This window comes from Pantherophis guttatus, chromosome 9 (assembly GCF_059756535.1).
Source record: "Pantherophis guttatus breed Tessera chromosome 9, ASM5975653v1, whole genome shotgun sequence".
NCBI classification, from domain to species: domain Eukaryota; kingdom Metazoa; phylum Chordata; class Lepidosauria; order Squamata; family Colubridae; genus Pantherophis; species Pantherophis guttatus.
Genome location: NC_142071.1, coordinates 18,385,490 through 18,403,968, shown reverse-complemented (window position 1 = coordinate 18,403,968; position 18,479 = coordinate 18,385,490). Strand labels below are relative to the sequence as shown.

The 18,479-nt window shown below is 36.7% G+C and overlaps 1 protein-coding gene across 12 annotated transcripts in view; it reads left to right on the top strand.

Moving 5' to 3' along the window:
- Positions 1–17,918, top strand: part of CDON (cell adhesion associated, oncogene regulated) — an 83,974-nt gene extending 66,056 nt beyond the window's left edge. For 10 of the 12 annotated variants that reach the window (XM_060693547.2, XM_087875630.1, XM_087875631.1 and 7 more), the window contains 9 exons: positions 2,233–2,439; positions 2,553–2,734; positions 3,583–3,688; positions 4,117–4,239; positions 5,390–5,617; positions 6,500–6,786; positions 10,178–10,257; positions 13,268–13,521; positions 14,406–17,918. In XM_060693547.2, coding sequence (XP_060549530.1) covers positions 2,233–2,439; positions 2,553–2,734; positions 3,583–3,688; positions 4,117–4,239; positions 5,390–5,617; positions 6,500–6,786; positions 10,178–10,257; positions 13,268–13,521; positions 14,406–14,572 — 1,634 coding nt within the window. In that variant the 3' untranslated portion in view covers positions 14,573–17,918. The remainder of the gene's footprint in view (positions 1–2,232; positions 2,440–2,552; positions 2,735–3,582; positions 3,689–4,116; positions 4,240–5,389; positions 5,618–6,499; positions 6,787–10,177; positions 10,258–13,267; positions 13,522–14,405) is intronic. The other 2 variants (XM_087875636.1, XR_015729325.1) reach the window with 2 other exon arrangements.
- Positions 17,919–18,479: the final 561 nt, after the last annotated feature.

Here is an 18,479-nt window from a genome sequence, read left to right as displayed (position 1 = left end):
CTTTGGAGTTTAGTTCAGTGATAGAATATATGCTTTGTATGAAGATTGTGTAGCTTAAAGATCAGGTAGCAGATGATTCACCAGGGCCTGGTACCTGGAAAGTGTGTGTGTCTGAGTGTCTGTCTGTTATAATAAGATGGGTGGATAAATAGACTGAACTTGTATGAGGCTGCTTCCTTTGTTACAGTTAATGATTTTAGGCAGTATTACCAGAAAACGCTTCTGCTCCAATGTTTTGTGAAACTGCTGCTGAAGAGAATAAGTGGATCATCTAATTTAATGATCTTAGACAGCTTTAGATGTTTAAATGCCTTTTTTCGGGAAGCAATCAATTCTTCTTTTGCAAGAAGCAAGGAGCAACATTCTGCTTCTGAACATTACATAGTTCTGTGGTAATAGCATAATTATGCTTAATTCAAAATTTTTGCAATTTGAATAATATCAGGACTTGTATTATCCTACTGTTTTTCCATGTCATTTGTTTTATGAAGCAGCTTTAGGTTATATATGCCAAGGTGTTCAAACTAAAGGAAGTTATACTTAGTTAGATTTTTAATATTAGTTAAATGTTTTCTGTTACTAAAATAAATGCTAATATAGGGCATGTTCTGTTACTCTGGTTATATTGCAATAATGTACAGATTTTATAATTTATGAGATTTATGGGCTATCCCAATTTGTTATGACTCTGGTCAATATAATAAAACCATAACATATATCATTAAAATGTCCAAAAACCCTCAAGAAACTGTTCAAAAACTAGAACATTATACACCACCAACTCTAAAGCATTTCAAAATAGTTTTGTTATTGTAAATTGATTTCAAACAATGCAGTCAAGTTTCATATCTTGATTATAATATCCATTCTGTTAAAAAAGTAAAGAGCATTCTGAACTATTTGAGGCAATGTACAAAGGTAAGTTGGAAACATCTAAAAAATATACAGTTTTTCAGTGTTACACTGTATCTTTCTTTTTCCAATTAAATATTTTCCTTCATGGTGTATCTTGTGTAACTTGATATAAAACATACAAAAAAGATTGGGATAATATTTCACATAATGATTGTAATCAGACTTACTAACATTCCTTTTCTCCCTTTTTCTGTTTGCACTGCTATCTAACTTCAAGTGAGTTCAGTAAGTATTAATGTAATCTGCATGGTTTTGAATACTAGCTTTTTGGTGGGGGAAGGGATGCCTTTGAGTCAGTTTTTGACTCCTGTGGACTGCCTGGACTAGTCCCTGCAGTTTCCTTGGCAAGATTTTCCAAATGTAGTTTGCCATTGTCTTTTTCCTAGAGTTAAACAAGAGTGACTGGCCCAAGATCATTCAGCTGGCTTCATGCTTACACTGGACTAGAATTTATAGTCTCCTAGTTTCCATCCTGGTGCCTTAACCACTGCATCAAGCTACCTAAGTTGCTAATACTTAACAGAGATAGTAATAAAGTTTTCATGAATCTACGAATTTCACTTTACATTTTAGACTCGCTATCATGCAAAAACTATTTAGCTTTTTTAAAATAAGCGGAACTTATTTTGGTAATTGAGCTTAAATGGACTCCAGAAGATGTAGAGGACAGGAAGGCCTGGAGGAATGTTGTCCATGGGGTTGCGATGGGTCGGACACGACTTCGCAACTAACAACAACATTTTGGTATTAATTGGTTTCTGTGTCCATTTCCATGGTTGTGAATTCTCTTTGGTGTGCTAATGCTTCAGGATCCATATGTTCTGGATTAACTCACTATTGTTGCATAGGATTGTCAATAAATTGTAGCAGCCAGTACAACCTTTTGCTTGTTTGATTGATTCCATAAGTAGCTTTGATTCTGTCTTTGAAAACTGGAAAAAAAGTTGCATTTCAGGAAGGATTTTCTAGAATTAAGTTACCTTGTGTAGATCACACTAAGAAACCCATGCCATATAGATCAGGACTACTTTTATTGCAGCAGCTGTAGTAACAGAATTTTGTGACTCTGAATGCACTTCCCCCTTCCCTCCTTTTATCTTCCTGTGAACCTAGAGAGGGGCTTCTTGAAATGGGCTTCTCTGCTTCTCTGATTGTGTTGCCTTCTTCTGTCCTTCAAGTCCATTCCATATGCCTTTTAAACATTGGGTGTATCTTTTTAATTTGACTGACAAACAACCTACAGATATAAAAATCAATGTGGTTTTTTTTTTTTTTGTACACAATTTTATATGAAGATTTGTGTATTTTCTTTTCTAGTTCCTGAGGCACCAGATCGGCCTACTATTTCAACAGCATCAGAAACCTCTGTTTATGTCACTTGGATCCCACGAGCAAACGGTGGGTCACCCATCACTGCCTTTAAAGTAGAATATAAACGTGTTAACAGAAATAATGAATGGCTAATTGCAGCAGATAACATCTCTCCATCTAAACTTTCAGTGGAAGTTGACAATTTGGATCCAGGTATTTATATGCATGCCTTGTCCTAATGTTGGCCATTTCTCCTTCCCCAGAATGGTATTTATTTAATCCTTCTCTCTCTCTCTCTCTCTCTCTCTATCTCTTTTTCTTGAAAGGAACTGCATATAAATTCCGTGTAATTGCTGTTAATAATTATGGGGAAAGCCCTCGAAGTTCTCCCTCTCGACCATATAACGTGGCTGGCTTTACCAACCAATATTCCAACCGCCCCATCACAGGACCTCACATTGCTTATACTGAAGCAGTCAGTGACACCCAGATCATGTTAAAGTGGACTGTAAGTATCCCATTTCTTTTTCTGGAAATAACATTTTATGTTTTTTAAAAGATACTGTGTGTGCAATAAAACAGTTTGCTCACTAACTGTCTTAGAACAAAGCTCTGTATTAGATTGTTAGGTGTAGACAATGCCATCTAAAGAACTTTGAACATTTAACACGTGTTCTGCAAATGCTATTCTAAACAGGCTATGGTTTGCATACGGTCATTTTCCATTTTGGTAGTTTATATTATTTATTGTTTAATGCAGTATAAAAAGTAAAAGTGAGTGATGAGAATATAATAGAATATTCAAATGAAAATGGCACTTTAAATGCTGATATCTTAATTTTTTTAATCTTAGGTTCTAATTCTAGTTGTTTCAGTTTTTAATGATTGACTATGTAAGTTACCATATTTTTCGGTGTATAAGACGCACCCCCCCCAAAAAAAAAGTGGGTGGAAATGTCTGTGCGTCTTATAGAACGGATCTTGCTGAAGCCCCACCCACCCGCCGGCCCCCACCCTTCGGCCTCTGCCTCCCAGCAGTTTGCCTCCTTGCAGCAAACAGCCTGATCAGATTCAGCACAGCCTGATTTAGCACGAGCAGCTGATTGGCGGTTGGATCGGCCTCCTGGAATACTGCCAATCAGCTGTTTCAGGCTGTGGGGATTGCCGCCAACCACCACCACCCATCACCACCACTATTGCCGCCTGTGCCTGCCCCGTTTTTGGCCTCTGCGCATCTCATTTTTGGCCTCTGTGCACCCCATTTCCGGCCTCTGCGTGTCCCCTTTTTGGCCTGTTCCAGGAGAATTCCTTATTGAATGTTCTGAATTCTCACATGTTTAAACATTTCTGTTTTAGTATATTACTTCAAGTAACAACAACACACCTATCCAAGGATTTTACATTTATTATCGCCCAACGGATAGTGACAATGATAGTGATTACAAGCGAGATGTTGTAGAAGGTAAGATCTGTGCACAAGTACTTTGTTTTGTATGCTAATGCAGGGAAGCCTGGTTAAATGAGATGTAAATATTATCCTTGTATAATTATATTCTTATTAAGACTGTACAGTAATAATCCATTGGATATATTAAATTTTGTACTCATACTTTTAGAGAGCAACGGGTTAAAAAAAGCTGACACAGAAGATACTGTTTGCCTAAACCTGCCTAAAACTGACTTTATAAAAATGATTTATCAGATTTGTCAATGATTTAATTTAGGAATTAATTGCTTTTTTGTGTACATACTCTGCGAATGCAGAGTTTCATAGACTTTTAACTTTTGTCTCTTATAAGATGTTCTATTCCTTTTTTTTTAATAATGCATTTCATTTGAAAGAATACAGTTCTATTAAATGGCATTTCTCTTTGCTCCTTCTTTTCCCAGGTACAAAACTATGGCACTTGATAAGCCATCTACAACCTGAAACATCGTATGACATTAAAATGCAGTGTTACAATGATGGAGGAGAAAGTGACTACAGCAATGTGATGATATGTGAAACCAAAGGTAAGAAACAATTGTGGGATCTTTAGTGCTCTCTGAGCTTGGTGGTTTTCTTGCAGACGTTTCATTACCATGCTAGATGACATCATCCATCATTGTTACTGTTCTGACCCGGCCTTGGCAGAAGCAAGAAACAGACTCCCCGCAAAGAAAGACCCCTGTTTATTTACACATTGGGAATTAACTGCATTCACCAACAGGAAGTCTAGGCAAGAGTCCTGCAAGAAGTTAACTGGAACAATAGTCCTTATCAGCTCATTATGATAAATGCAAGGATGTGAGCTCCCAGCCGGGAGGCTGCAAATTAAGTCAATCCAAACAGAGAAATAGACAAACCTCAGTTCTGACAAGGCAGTCTTTGTCGCACGAAACACACAAGGAGCAAACTTTCCAGAAATGCAAACGGTTGTCTGAGACAACCAAACCATTCCCTTTTCCTCCTATTTATTCCCCAGCCAGGGACAGACCAGTCAGCATCCACGTTTGTTTTGCTTCCGGAGTCGGCTCATTGTCCTCCATTGTTCACTTCTCCTATCTGCTCTGTTCATATATGCATCTGGAACAGGCCCCAGCTGTTCCTCCTCCTCACTCATCTCTGGCTCCAAAGGCAGCTGCCTCTCTGGCTGGGAAATGCTGGATGGCCCTGGCTCTGTGTCCGACACTGAGCATGCCCAGGCTCCTGAACTGGCCCAAGTTCTTCCCCAACCTCATCATCCCAAGTCTGCCACTAGCTCTGCTGGCAGCTGGCAGGCCACAACACTTGCTTCTGATCATAAATCTGCTTATTAATAAGCAAACTTGGTCAGTCTTAAAAGCAGATGTTTATCAAAAGGGGAGAAACATTGTCTAACAGCATGTATTTTATTATGCCTTTCTAAATTGAAACAGTGCTCTTTAAACTGAAGGCAAGTAGAATGATATGGCAATCTTAACCTTCCCCCTCATTTTTTTCATTCTTCTATGATTGTTTGTGATTTACTGTATGCCAAAACAAATGCATCTAATTTTAATACTACTCTATAACTAATGGGTTTAATAATTTTAAAGCATTTTCAGCTGTTGCTGAAGTTCTACCTAAGGTCAGAATAACAGTTACATGAATTTACCATTTAATTTTTTTTTCATTCAACCTTTTTGCTTTCATTCCAATTAGTGAAACGATCACCTGGAGCATCTGAATACCCAGTAAAAGACCTTAGTACACCACCTAATTTCCCTGATCGTGGAATTGGGAGCAATGCAGGTCAACCAAACGGTTCAGTCCGGAGTAGCAACATGTTGTATCTCATTGTCGCCTGTGTCCTTGGAGTGATGGTTTTCATTCTGATTGTCTTTATTGCCATGTGTTTATGGAAGAACCGTCAGCAAAACACCTTGCAAAGTATGTTCCTTTTCATGCATAACAGCCCTGTTTTATTAATAGGTCATAGATCATAAATCACAGTTACAATAATTAATCATAGGTTATAAAAGTTTTCATCAGGGTGATGGCACGGGGAAAAACTATATGTCTGGTTGTTTTGTCATGCAATGCTCTGTAGCAGCATCCTGGGGGGAGAAGTTGAAATAGATCTTGTCCAGGATGTGAGGGATCTGTAGGTATTTTCTCAGCCCTCTTTCTGGCTCGTGCAGTACAGATTCTCAATGGAAGGCAGGCTGGTTGCAATTGTTTTTTCTGCAGTCCTAACTATCGATTGAAGTCTGTACCTTCCACATCTCATTACATCTCATCCCTGCTTTATCATTACTGTGGAAGAAAAGACAATTTCTACAGGAGTTTATTTTTCTCAGCCTGCAAATCCTCTATTATGCAGGTTGTAACAAAAAGCTGTGTAGTAGTGGTAAAAATGAAACACCAACCTATGTTTATTTGTTAACCATCTTGATATCATCCAATATTTTATTTTATTTAACCAACTTTTTTATCATGATCTCCACTTAAACATGAATATAAGTAAAGACAAGGAATTTGTAAATATGCAATGAAATTTAATGCTTACTCTGACCCCATGCCTTCCTGATTTGGCTAATGGGGATTAAGTCTTGCAGAGATTCATTTTTATTTTTATTAAGTGAAGCCAACTGTGCTATTTGTTTTAAATTATATTTAGGAAGATTCTTCCTATTGTAAGATTTGCTATAGACTAAAACTGTTAACTGACATATAAATGCAGGGAAAAATAGGTCGAGATCTTTGTCTACATGCAGTACATCAAAGTTTTGTTGCACTTTCTAAATGATTTTTTCTTCCTTGTTCCTACAGAGTATGACCCTCCCGGCTATCTCTACCAAGGTACAGATATCAATGGACAAATGGTTCAGTATACAACGCTCCCAGGCACAAGTCGCATTAATGGTGGCGTACATGGAAACTTTATCAGTAATGGAAAACATAATAATGGATGCCTCCACCTCCATCATAAGGTTGCTAATGGGATGAATGGGATCATGAATGGTGCCATCAATGGAGGAACTGGGGTTTATCCAGGACATTCTAACTCCCTCTCCAGAACCCACATCGAATATGAACATACCCATCACATAGGAAATGTAAGTAAGCTCAATGCTTTATCGGTCAGGCTCTTGAAACTTTGGTTGTTATGAACATTAGAAAGGAAAGTGAAGACCTTCACTCTACTTGAAAGAGAGATGTTGCACATGTCATATCATTTTCTTCTTGTTCTTGAATATTATATTGTTGGACACCTTTTAAAGTATGCTAAAGTCACTAAAATTAAAGACTTCATCATGAGAGCAATGAGTATGCACTTAATGATACTTTAAAAGCCATCTTTGTTAATGTAATATTTGGAAACTTGAACACCTTCGTTTCTAAGAGGCCATATGTTCCTCCCATACACTCATTTTGGTATAGACCCCAAGTTACTGAGTTTGTAGCAGAGTTTTCTAATGTAAACATGTTGCTGAATGGAAACAAACAAAGGTTTTGTCATTCCTGTGGTTACTGGGAAGTTCTGTTATCGGGCAAAGATGCATGACTTTGTTTAAACTTTCAGTTTCTAGAAATTAAAAAAAAATAGTACATTAAAGAATAAGGGTTTTGTATATAAATTTGTGAAGCTGATTCAATCAAATTCAGGTTCAATTTAAGAACAAATGCTTCAGATGGACTAGGTTTGAAAGATTTTAAACCATAAAAATGCAGTAAAATATTTTTATAGTCACGTGATGCTATTTTATCAGTTGGTGAATACGTATAGGCAAATATCATGTGAAGGTAGAGATAATAAGCACATAGTTAGAGGTAATTTGTATTAAGTTTCCATGTTTGTTTTTGAGTTGTATCCTGAAGTGTCTTTCTGCCAAAAGAGTAGACATCTGCCAGATCAAATCTCTCTTTTCCCGATATTAAGGAATCTCCCCCCCCCCCCCCAGCAGATTTAATGAGGACAGAGTGGAAGGAAAAAGTGATTTTAATCATGGGAACAGAAGTCAGTTTGAATAATGTTGGATATAGTTTTTTGTGTTCTTGAAAACTACATTCATATAATCCTGATAAAATAACTGCCCATTTCCATACTTTAGCTTTTATTTCATAATGATAAGAACATTTGCCTTTGGAGAAAAGCAGTTCTAAGCTAGAAAGCAGTTCTAGTCCCATTTTAGGCATGAAAGCTGGTTGGGAGACTTTGGGCCAGTCACGCTGTCTCAGCCCGCAACATCTTGCTCAGACAACAGTTCCAGTCACAGCCAATGGATCAACAATGAGTTGATCTGGAAAAAAAGAACCCAGACCCTGCAGTTACAAGAACAATGCTAAAAAGGGGGGAAATGCTCTTTGTATATCCATCCAAACTCTTATGTTATGTTGAAATTTTGATAATGTGAGATTAGGGGATTCCTAGCAGACAAGAGATTCACTTTTTTAAAAATATGCACAGATTTGATGTGTGCCAAGTCATTTTGTGACTAAGCTGTACTTCAGATCTAATTTTAAGTAGGTGCCCTTAATTACATTTCAGTGTGCCAAAACCTGGGGCTCATAAACCGAATAATTCCTTTTTTTTTTTTGGTTCTTGCTCAGCCACACCGTAATATCTGCTTTCTTTTTAAGTACTTCCTTTTTAAGAATGAACTATTCTATTCATGTCTGTTTTGAAAAACACAGTTCTTAGGCTGCATTTTTATTATGCAGCCTATTTTAAATAGTGCTTTCCTTCATGCTGAGCTGAAGACAGTTCAGATAGAGTTTTAAGCTTTGAGGAGTGAAGAATGCAGGTTGATAATTGTTCGTGCTGCTTGAGTAGCAACAACTCAGGAGGAGCTGCTAGGTTAGAGGTCCTACGCAAAACCGTTTGGATGTTTTATGGGAAACCAGGAATGTGTTCAGAAATTAAGTAACATCATCTGCTTTGAGTGGGAGGGTGAGAGGGCAATTGTTTGCTCTGGTAATTGAACATAAACACTTCAGTTCATGGAATAACAGATTGCTAGAAGTACAAGAATTGCCATTCAGATAACCTTCTAAGTCTCTCACAATCTTCATGTTTCCTTGTTGTGGGCTTCTTAGATCCTTAAGACCCATTTAAAGGCTAATCCAAACATTGATTTTAGGAATATTTAAATGTAAGCACATAGGGGAGGGTGGATGCAGCCGCTGTGAAATTAAATTAGAGCCCAGGCGGCTGGGTGGGTGAACTGAAAACACGAAGTTAAAACAGGTGTTAAAGATTCTCCTTTTAGATGCTCCCCAAAAGCCTAATTCTCACATTTAAATTTATCGCCAAGTAACCTTATTTCACTCAAGTAGGAAATCCTTCATTCATCATTGTATGCAATTATTTCAAACATTCCAGTGCTTAGCATGGGTCAATATCCTTGAGAGTTTTAAAACCATTTGCTGTGGCTATTCATCACTTACTGAGTTTTAGTCCGTTCTTATCCTGCTTTTCATTGGAGAAGTGTCCCTAATGCTCTGAGTTAAAAGGAAGAATCTACACTAAAACATTGGTTTTGCTTTTTGTGCTAAAAAAAAAAAAAAAAACCCTTCACAAACATTAAATAAATGCTATGGAATTGAAACTAGTGGCAACATTTTCAAATAAGGAGTTTCAGCCTTTTCACGGAATTAGTTCCCAAGATTTATAGATGAGAAAAAGTTATCCTGTTTCTTCCCCTCCCCACTCCCCACCAGAGTTTAATTACTTTATCCTATATGCATGCAACAACTTGGGAACAGTTTTCTTGAATTTTGTCTTCCACTAAGGGATCTGAGTATTTAAAATGTAGATTCATATTACTTCTTGTGTTGCCATATCTGCAGGCATTTCTCAAATCTTCCACATACATAGTATTTAGCAATGAGTTATGTGTTATTAATGCTGTTTTTTTATTTGCAAAGATTGTACAGCCAAAACCAAGAGCTCAGAAACCCCCTTACCTTCTTTCTCCATCCCTTTTGGCTGACAAATTAATGCATCTGTAAAAATAACAGCAAATTTCAAACCCAGAGTTTAGTCAGGCAAGCTGATCTAATTGGAACAATTGGAAAAAACTGGGACATTGATTATATTTCATCAGTCACTCAAGCAACATCCTGTCTCCACCAGCAGACAGTAGTTTCCAGTAAAGAAAAATTCCCTTCATGTCTGTCATCAGTAGCATTTTCACTTCTTTCTTCAAATTAAATTTGGACGGTTCAAACTGAAAATAAGGCCAAGAAAATGATGGTGTACATGTCTAAGCCATAACATTTTCCTTTGCTTTGCTCTAGCACAGCCATGGGCAACTCTTGCAACTTTATGACCATGCTGGCTCAGGAATTCTGGGAGTTGTAGTCCACAGGTCGTAAAGTTACCATAATTACTCATCCCTATGTATGGGATATATACTGTGCCTGCTTGTTTAATTTTCACTTACTTAGACTCATTTGTGATTCCCTATTTTAATTTTCAAATATTTCCATTATCCCATCATCCAGGGTGGTGACGTATATACATCAGTCCCTCAGACAGATCCTTCAGAGTATGCCAATTGCAGGAACTGCTGGAATAACAACAGGTAATCAAACTAAAGAGATCAAAATGATCTTTGGATCCCTGAATTTGAGCCTGCATAGATTAGGGATCCCAACTATGTGTCTAGCAAATACATCTTGATATTTGCATTATTACTATTCCAGATTAACACATAGAAAATACTACATGGTTTCTCGAAACTGGCTCCCTGAAGGCCTTCCTGCCTCAAAGTATTTAAATTCCTTTCAGTTTTATGTTCAGAGCTAGTTTTAGTCAATTATACTTAGTGAAGGCAGTTTTGTTCTACATAGACATTTATCAACTGCAGGATTTGCTTGAACTATTTTATTCATTCAATTTTAATGCCAGCTGATTCCAATTCTGGGCTGAAGTTCAAGATGCGACCAAATTTCGGCTTTGTAAATTACAGGCACATTTCTTCATGAAATTAGCCGTTTCTTAATATAGGAAACAGCGCAATCTGGCACATTCCTTGCAATATTGAAATGGAAGTGGCTTGGTAGAAGCAGGCAGTTTTTGCTCTGAGGAGAGAAAACTCCTGATCTAATTTAGTTGCCTTGAATTGCAAGGAAGCATAAAAATAGTATCCAGCCTTACTTCAGGATGGTTCTTGAGCGAGTGGTTAGGATATAATATTATCCACAGTGGTTGTCCCAATTTCACTCTTTTCTGAAAGCTGCCAAGTCCTTTTGCTCTCCTTCAACAACAAGATCATAAAACAAGGGCCTGAGCAGACAGGCTAAAGGCTTCAGCTTTTCCATCCCCACTGCAATTTTTCTGTTGATGGGCCAGAAGTTGCTTTATAGAAAGCTTGCCCTGCATGAAGAAATCTTACTCCGTTTTTGGGAAGATGACCCTATAATGCTTAGGTCCCACCCATTTTTCCAATTTCCCATTAGCAGGTTTTAACCACAATGGCCAGCCTTGGAGTTATGAACTGTCTCAGAAACCATAAAGAATTCCCAGAAGGAGCGCTTTGGTCTCGTGTAGTGCACGGCTGTCCCTTGCAGGCCCTTAAATCAAATAAACTCAATATTTGTGGTTCAACACCACTATTTTACTAGCCATCCTGTTCAAAATAAATGTGGAATAATAGTTCCGCTTTGTAGATTATAAAATGTGTGCCTTGTGTTGGCTGTATATTTTAAGCTTAGCGGCTCACGCAGTAAGGAAAAAAAAACTTTATGCAAATACTTTTAACGCTTGTTTATAGCAGAGTTGAGCCATTTTTTTTTTCTCTTCCATGAGAAACCAGCAAAAATTAACTTTTTACATATGAGCCTCTCTTTCACTTCAGTTTAAGTAAGCACATAACCTAGAATGGATTGATGGATTATAAAATTAAATAGCAGCTTTCTGTCAGTAGCTGTTTTTTTCTTAATATTTCACAGGATACCCTGATTTTTGTTCTTGCAATACTACATAAAATATTCAAAATTCTACATGTTGCATCTTAAGCGAGTTCCACTGTGCATGTATCTGTTTACAATTAACCTAAAGATGAAAACTAAGAGAATTTTTGGTATAATGGTTTGGAAATTCTGGGAGTTGATGTCCACAAGTCTTAATGTTGCCAAGATTGGACACCCCTGCTTTAAAAGAAAACTCATAGTGAATGTAACAAACGATTGTAACAAATAAGAATAGTTTGAATTGTGCTGCATTTTGCCCCCTATGGACATAGTCTTTGCATAATGAGTTAGTATCCATACTCCTCACTTTACATTCTCCCTGAGTTCCCATCTCTTTTATCTAGTCTGTTGGTCCTTCTCCCCTGCTAAAAATGGTAGCAAGCTTCTTGAATAAATCAGAATTCACCCACTTTTTAAAAACAAATGGGAAGGTATTATTAAGAGGCTTATTTGAAAGTCTTGAAATAATCTGAGCTGCTGTTAAATCCAAAGTGATCATTCCAGATTATTTTGTTAGATCCAGCATTTACTTATATAATCATTTAAGATACTTATTCTATCTGGACCTCGTGCTTTATGCAACAGTTCCGACATCTTCCCTAAATAGATGTAGCTGTGATGTGGTTTTTCACTAAATTTACGTTTAATCACCAATAATAAAGTGCTTGTTAGCATTTACTGTGGATGTTGAGAAAACAACTTGATAACTGCCTTCATGTCTTTGGAAGTGATGATCTAGCTGCAAATGTTTAAAGTACTGGCAGCTTCCCAAAACTTTGGATTAGAGCTAGTATGCCTACAAAGGATTTCGGTTGTTAAATTGCCTTTTTTGTTGTTTTCTTTTGTTCAAAAGCTGAGTAGCTTCAGCTATAAGAAACTGACTTCCTTCTCTGCTTGACTAGCCGTTCACAATCCAGAACACGAGAGAATTATCTAAGTGTCTTTCTTGGGAAGAATCAAAAAGCATGTTCTCACTTTCTAGGATTACAGTGGAGAAGAATGTTATCATGAATGAAATCATTCTGTCAACAGCAGATTTTCCAATTTGGAGGGCAAACTGGCAAATATAGTAAACAATCAAATCCCTTGTTATATTGCCCAAGTTACCCCAATAAAAATTTTCAAGATAAGATCTTGAAAAGAAGTATGAAATAGTACTTGTTATTGGACACACAAATTTCTTGTGTGACCAATCACACTTGGCCAATAAAGAATATTATCTTCTATTATGTATATTAATAATTTTAATAATAAGCATTTTGTACATGCTTGTGCTGCTAAACCAAGTTTAAGATTTTAATGTTAATAATTCATATCCTAAACAACATCTAACCCAGATAATTGAAATAAGATAAAGCTTTTGCTAGCCTTACATATTTTATTTGCGGATTGAACGCATTATTATTAATTGTGACATTTGGTAACTTGCTACAGATCTACTATTCATTGCAGGTGAATGATCATACAGAGGCATATGCATGTTGTGTATTTCCTGGTGATGAGTGCACAGAAGGCATTATAGAAATACTTTGAAGAAATAAAGAATATATTGGTCAGTGAAACATCATGTGCATTTGGATCCATGTTCTTTTTTTTTTGTCTTGGGCTGAATATTTGTAGGTGTTTCACTAAAACCAGTGGCAATTTTGGCAACAGTTCTATACCAGTGATGCCCATGATGGCACCTTATCAGCAAGACAGTCTAGAAATGAAACCATTAAATCACATGATTGTGGCCATGTGCTTGGCATCCACAGTTCCTGGATGCAGCATTGAGACTGAGGAAAATGATAAGGAGAAGGCAGAATCACCATCACATCAGGACTCTTGTGGCCAAGAAAATGTCAGCCCACTCAATACGAATTGTACATCAGGTATGTCAGAAAAAAATGGAAAAATGTGCTTCTTTCTTAATGTCTACAGAGATTCTCAGTTATTCAGATTATGGTTGTCCCACTGGTGCTTTTTTCAAAAGGCAGTTGAACTTTCTTTGTTTTTCTTTGAAGATGTTTCACTTCTCATCTAAGAAGCTTCTTCAGTTCTTATCTCTTAGATCATTTGTATATTTTTTTCTCTCCCATTCAATTGTGTCTGATTCATGGACACTGCCTGGCCAAGTTCCCAGCATTTTTCTTGCCAAGTTTTTCAGAAATGGTTTCCCGTTGCCTCCTTCCTAGGGATGAGAGAAAGTGACTGACCCACAGTCACCCAGCTGGCTTTGTGCCTTTGATGAGACTAGAACTCATGGTCTCCCAATTTCTACTCAGATGCCTTAACCACTATCCAAACTGGTACAGTAATTGGTATTTCTTTATGACTAAAATATATTAATTAATCCACAGAGAAATGAGAATTGGTGTAAGGGCAAATAAATACATTTTGTGGTTCTGTCTCGGCATATCTAATGCTCAGTTATTTTTCAGCGTGCTTTGCAAAATTAGGAACTTTTACAAAGGAATTTCTTCTGCCTTTCTCCTTTGATGAGGCTGTGAGGATTGATTGATTGATTCTAATTATGGACCTGATATTTTTTTTAAAAAAACTTTTAAGGATGTCTTTAGCTGTACTTCTGCATTTCAACAGCTATAATTAATTGGGTTGGATCCTTATCCAGATGCTGCACAAAATGGCCTTAATGTGAGGCGAAATAATGGCATTCAGTAAATGGCAACCAGTTGTGACTTGCATAAATCTTTTGAATAGTTGAGGTTGCTCAGGTTGCTGACAAACAGATGCTGATCATTGTTTCCCTTTGCAGAACACAGTGCACATCTGGAGACATCTGATGCCACCTTGAACTGGAGCCCCCTTTTTCATCGGCCGATTTCAAAACACTGTCATGAAAAAACCGAAGTGATTTCAAACGGGGGTGTTACCTTGGACAGTTTGGGGGGACATCCACAGCTCCAAATACAAGAGACTTAAAGAAATGGCCTTCCTTGATACTCCAGTAAAGCCAGTAACTGCACAGCAGAATTGCTGGAAGGGACAGACAACAAAAATATTAATTATTAGAATCACTATTTATTTTTCATTTTGAGATGCAGTGTCCTATGAATGTATGTTTTAAAACGCCCTTTCGTTGGTATGTATTATTTATCCCCAGAGAAACCAATCTCCCACACCTCCCTGAATGAAATCATTGTGATGATTGATGATACTATAGAACAGTGTTTCTCAACTTTGGCATCTTGAAGAACCGGCTGGGGAATTCTGGGAATTGAAGTCTACCCATCTTCAATGTGCAAAGGTTGAGAAACCCTGTTATAGATGATGTCTTCCTTGACAGTGACCATTGGAAAATTACTGTTGCAGTTTGATGTAAAGGTTTTAGCGAATATACACAAGGGAGAACCTCAGGCCCAGGTTGGACTGCAGTTTAAGATTATATGGCTAAATGGTATGAATCAGATAGAAAAATTTCAGCCTGTCTCAAAAATTGCAAGCTATTACTGGAATCATGATAACTTTCTAAAGGCATATTAATCATTTGATGCTGAATGATTCTCAGTAATTCCAGCGAAGTCTTGCTGATTGGCAGTTAGGCTTCTTTTTAATACATGTATAAAATATACAATTGTTCTTAGGCTGGTTTGATGATAGCAAGAGGAACAAGGCAGGCCTTGCAATATTGTCACAACAACAAAAATGGCAGTAGCATTTATAGCCACCTGCTCAACAATAAGGGAACACTTGAATGTGGCTATTCTGTAGCATTGTCCTTTGTTTTTATTCTAAATGTTTTAAAATTTATCTTTTGGTATTCTCTTGGTGTGTCTCACATACAATGCTGTTCACATGTTACGTATTGTATTACTTTTTTCTCACAATATAGTAGTGTGCTGTGCAAAACATAAGCTAGGGGAAGAAGAAGTAAAGAAGGTTCTTATATCATGGTTGGCATGTAACCGTGATATAAGAAAACTGGCAGAAATGTGCTCGATTGAAAATATCCTCTCTTTTCTTTCTCTATTGCTTTAAAGGTTGCTTAATTAGCCTAACTGATTGCAAGTCAGGGGGAGGGTTTGGAACTTCCATCTGTAGTAGTCGGTAATTACATTTCATGGCATTTGTGAAATAAATGCTAAGAGTACATTAACTTCTACATGTTGCTCTTCACCAGAATTTCATCCCAACTTTTACACAACTTGGAAAGTTGGGATACAAGATCAGAAATACTACTTCCATTTCCTTTGGTCATACAGAATTGCTGCTTTAGCCAAAGGCATCCAGTGCTATTAAACAATAAAGTTCAATTAGTCCTTAATTTGTACAAAAATGATGTGAGTATCAAGAGAATAGCTGCATAATTCCTCTTCCCCTTTCAGTTTTAACCAGTACATAGACAATGTGAAATATCTAATAATCAGAGACCCCAAGTCCTAAAAGTGCAGTTGGCCCAAACAATAGGGATTGGTTTTATAAAAAGCAAGGATTGAAAAATAAGCCCAGAGGAGCAGAGCTGTTACTAAGAGTAATAATGCCATAATAAAATTAAAAACCTGTTCTAGGAAACCAAAAGTGGTGCCCAGCGGTACCATTGGCCACACTGATTAGTGTGTGTGTGTGTGTGTGTGTGTATGATTAAAAATGGGCTCTATATTTTTTATAGCTATTGCAGCAGATATCAAGTGCCGTGTGTATATATAGCATGTGATTATTTTATATGATGTATATTATATAATTTTATAAATGTGACTCCCTTATGAGAATTTGCCGTGTGGGTATGGGCTGCTATGCAAGATAGGGTTTTGATGCAAAGTGCTATTTGCTTTACATTGAAACTTACAGAGAAGGATTGTTTATACAATTAATTTGGAAAAAGTTTTTAAAATTACTTTTCAAATGTTCTATGAAAAGAAGTCACAACCTTGTATGCTACATGAGGGTGGGACCAGCATCTCTCCTGGTTGAGATAAAAGGATAAGTCTTTTTGGCCAGCCAGATTGTCAAAACACTTTTTGGCAGCAAGTTGCTTCTATCAGTTCCATCTTTACACAGCCCATTTGATCCAGAAAAGCCCAGATAAGTAATGTAAGAGATTATATTATTATTTGAAGGAGGAGAAATGTCCTTAACAGAATCTCATCAAGAATTCTTTTTCTTATCTTGTGACACTGTTTTAAGTGTTTTTCCCTCTTATTGAATTTTATTTATGAAAGTTATATATTGTCTTTATATTTTAGGGGGATCGTGTGTTCCTTCCAATCATAGTTGCATATAAATGTTAGAAAGCATATACAGGTTCCTGAAATCTAAGTGCTATTTAGATTCGGATTGGTCTGTTTTGCCCAAGAACTGGTCAGACGATCTCATTTGTCAGTTTTACCCTCCCATTTTAAGTTATAATGGCTTTTCAAAATCATTAAACCCTTCTGTGAGAATTGGGACATCTTGTTTAAGCTATTTTGAATGACTCTTCTTCCAGCCTTTAGATTTGGACACTGTGGCCCCAGAACAAATCTTCAATTGTTAAATTCTCTAGCATCTTCATCTGCATTAGATATCCTTTGAATTGTGGCATGGTGTTAGCTCATTTGCAGAATTTACTATTGAAATATATTGCAGCAGAATTTAAACGCTGTATCTCACAAGAGAATTTCTCATTTATCCTCACAAAAAAAGATGCAAATATGCAACTCTATAGAAAATGTTTATTGCAGAGCTTTTTCCCAGAATTTAATCAACTCACATTTTGTTCACCTTTGAGTTTGACTAAGAATGAGATGAATTGACGGAGCGATTTCTAATTATATGATCAACATCCGTGTTATCCTAATATAATGGAATAGGTAAAGCTACTGGTTTGAAGTAGTTGGTTAAACTCTACTCATTGCCTGTTGTTAATGCCTGTACACAATAGCTATCAGGAATTTGTCCCATTAAAATCTATGTAAACGACTTATGTAAAAGGTGGTTTTGGTGCAATATGGTTTTAATTTGAACTGTTTTCCTGAAGGTGTGTGATCTAGCTATGCTAACTCAAAAAGATGTTATTGTCAGAGATTTCTCTTCTGGTCTTTGAAAAGTCACTTCACTAAATAAAGCATCGCTGTTTAAGCAAACAGCGTTATTTCAGTTTACTTTGATTTTGCAATTTAATTTAAATTTAAAGATGCATGTATTTTTTGTCATATAAAAATGTTATATTTTCTTTTAAAAGTTGTAATATTCTTTTTTAAAAAAAACTGTACAAATGTTTAAATATTGTAGGTTTGGGCAGAATTTTCTTTGTGTTTATAATATTAAAGAGAGTAACATTGGTCCTGTCTAATGGTCTGATATGAGAATTATTATTACTGTTGTTTCTTGTTGCAGTCTTATTTAAAACAATGGTATTCTGATGCAATGAACGGAAAGTTCACACAAGTTTCATTTTTTAAAAAAATCTTGTTAAAATTAATGTTTCAAATCATGCATCCCCAGTTTTCTTTTGACCTTTCTTAACTACTGTCTAATGCAGGGGTCTCCAAACATGGCAATTTTAAGACTTGTGGTCTTCAACTCCCAGAATCCTCTAGTCTGAATGGCTGTCTAAGGACTTCTGGGAGTTTGAGTCCACAAGTTGCCAAGTTTGCAGACCCCGGTCTAATGAATCCCCTGAGATATAAAATAGCAGCTATACAACCTATCTCAAAAGGAGGAAAGTCCAAATTCATTGTCCAAATGATTGGAGATATCCTATGATCATCCTTAATGAGGAAAATGTAATTACGGTATCCATTTTATCTTAATTCTCATTGATTTGGGAGAAGGCACAATAAAATCCTATAAATGCTACAGATTTATATATACTTTTGCCAGCATACATGCTTTACAACAGTGGGTTCTC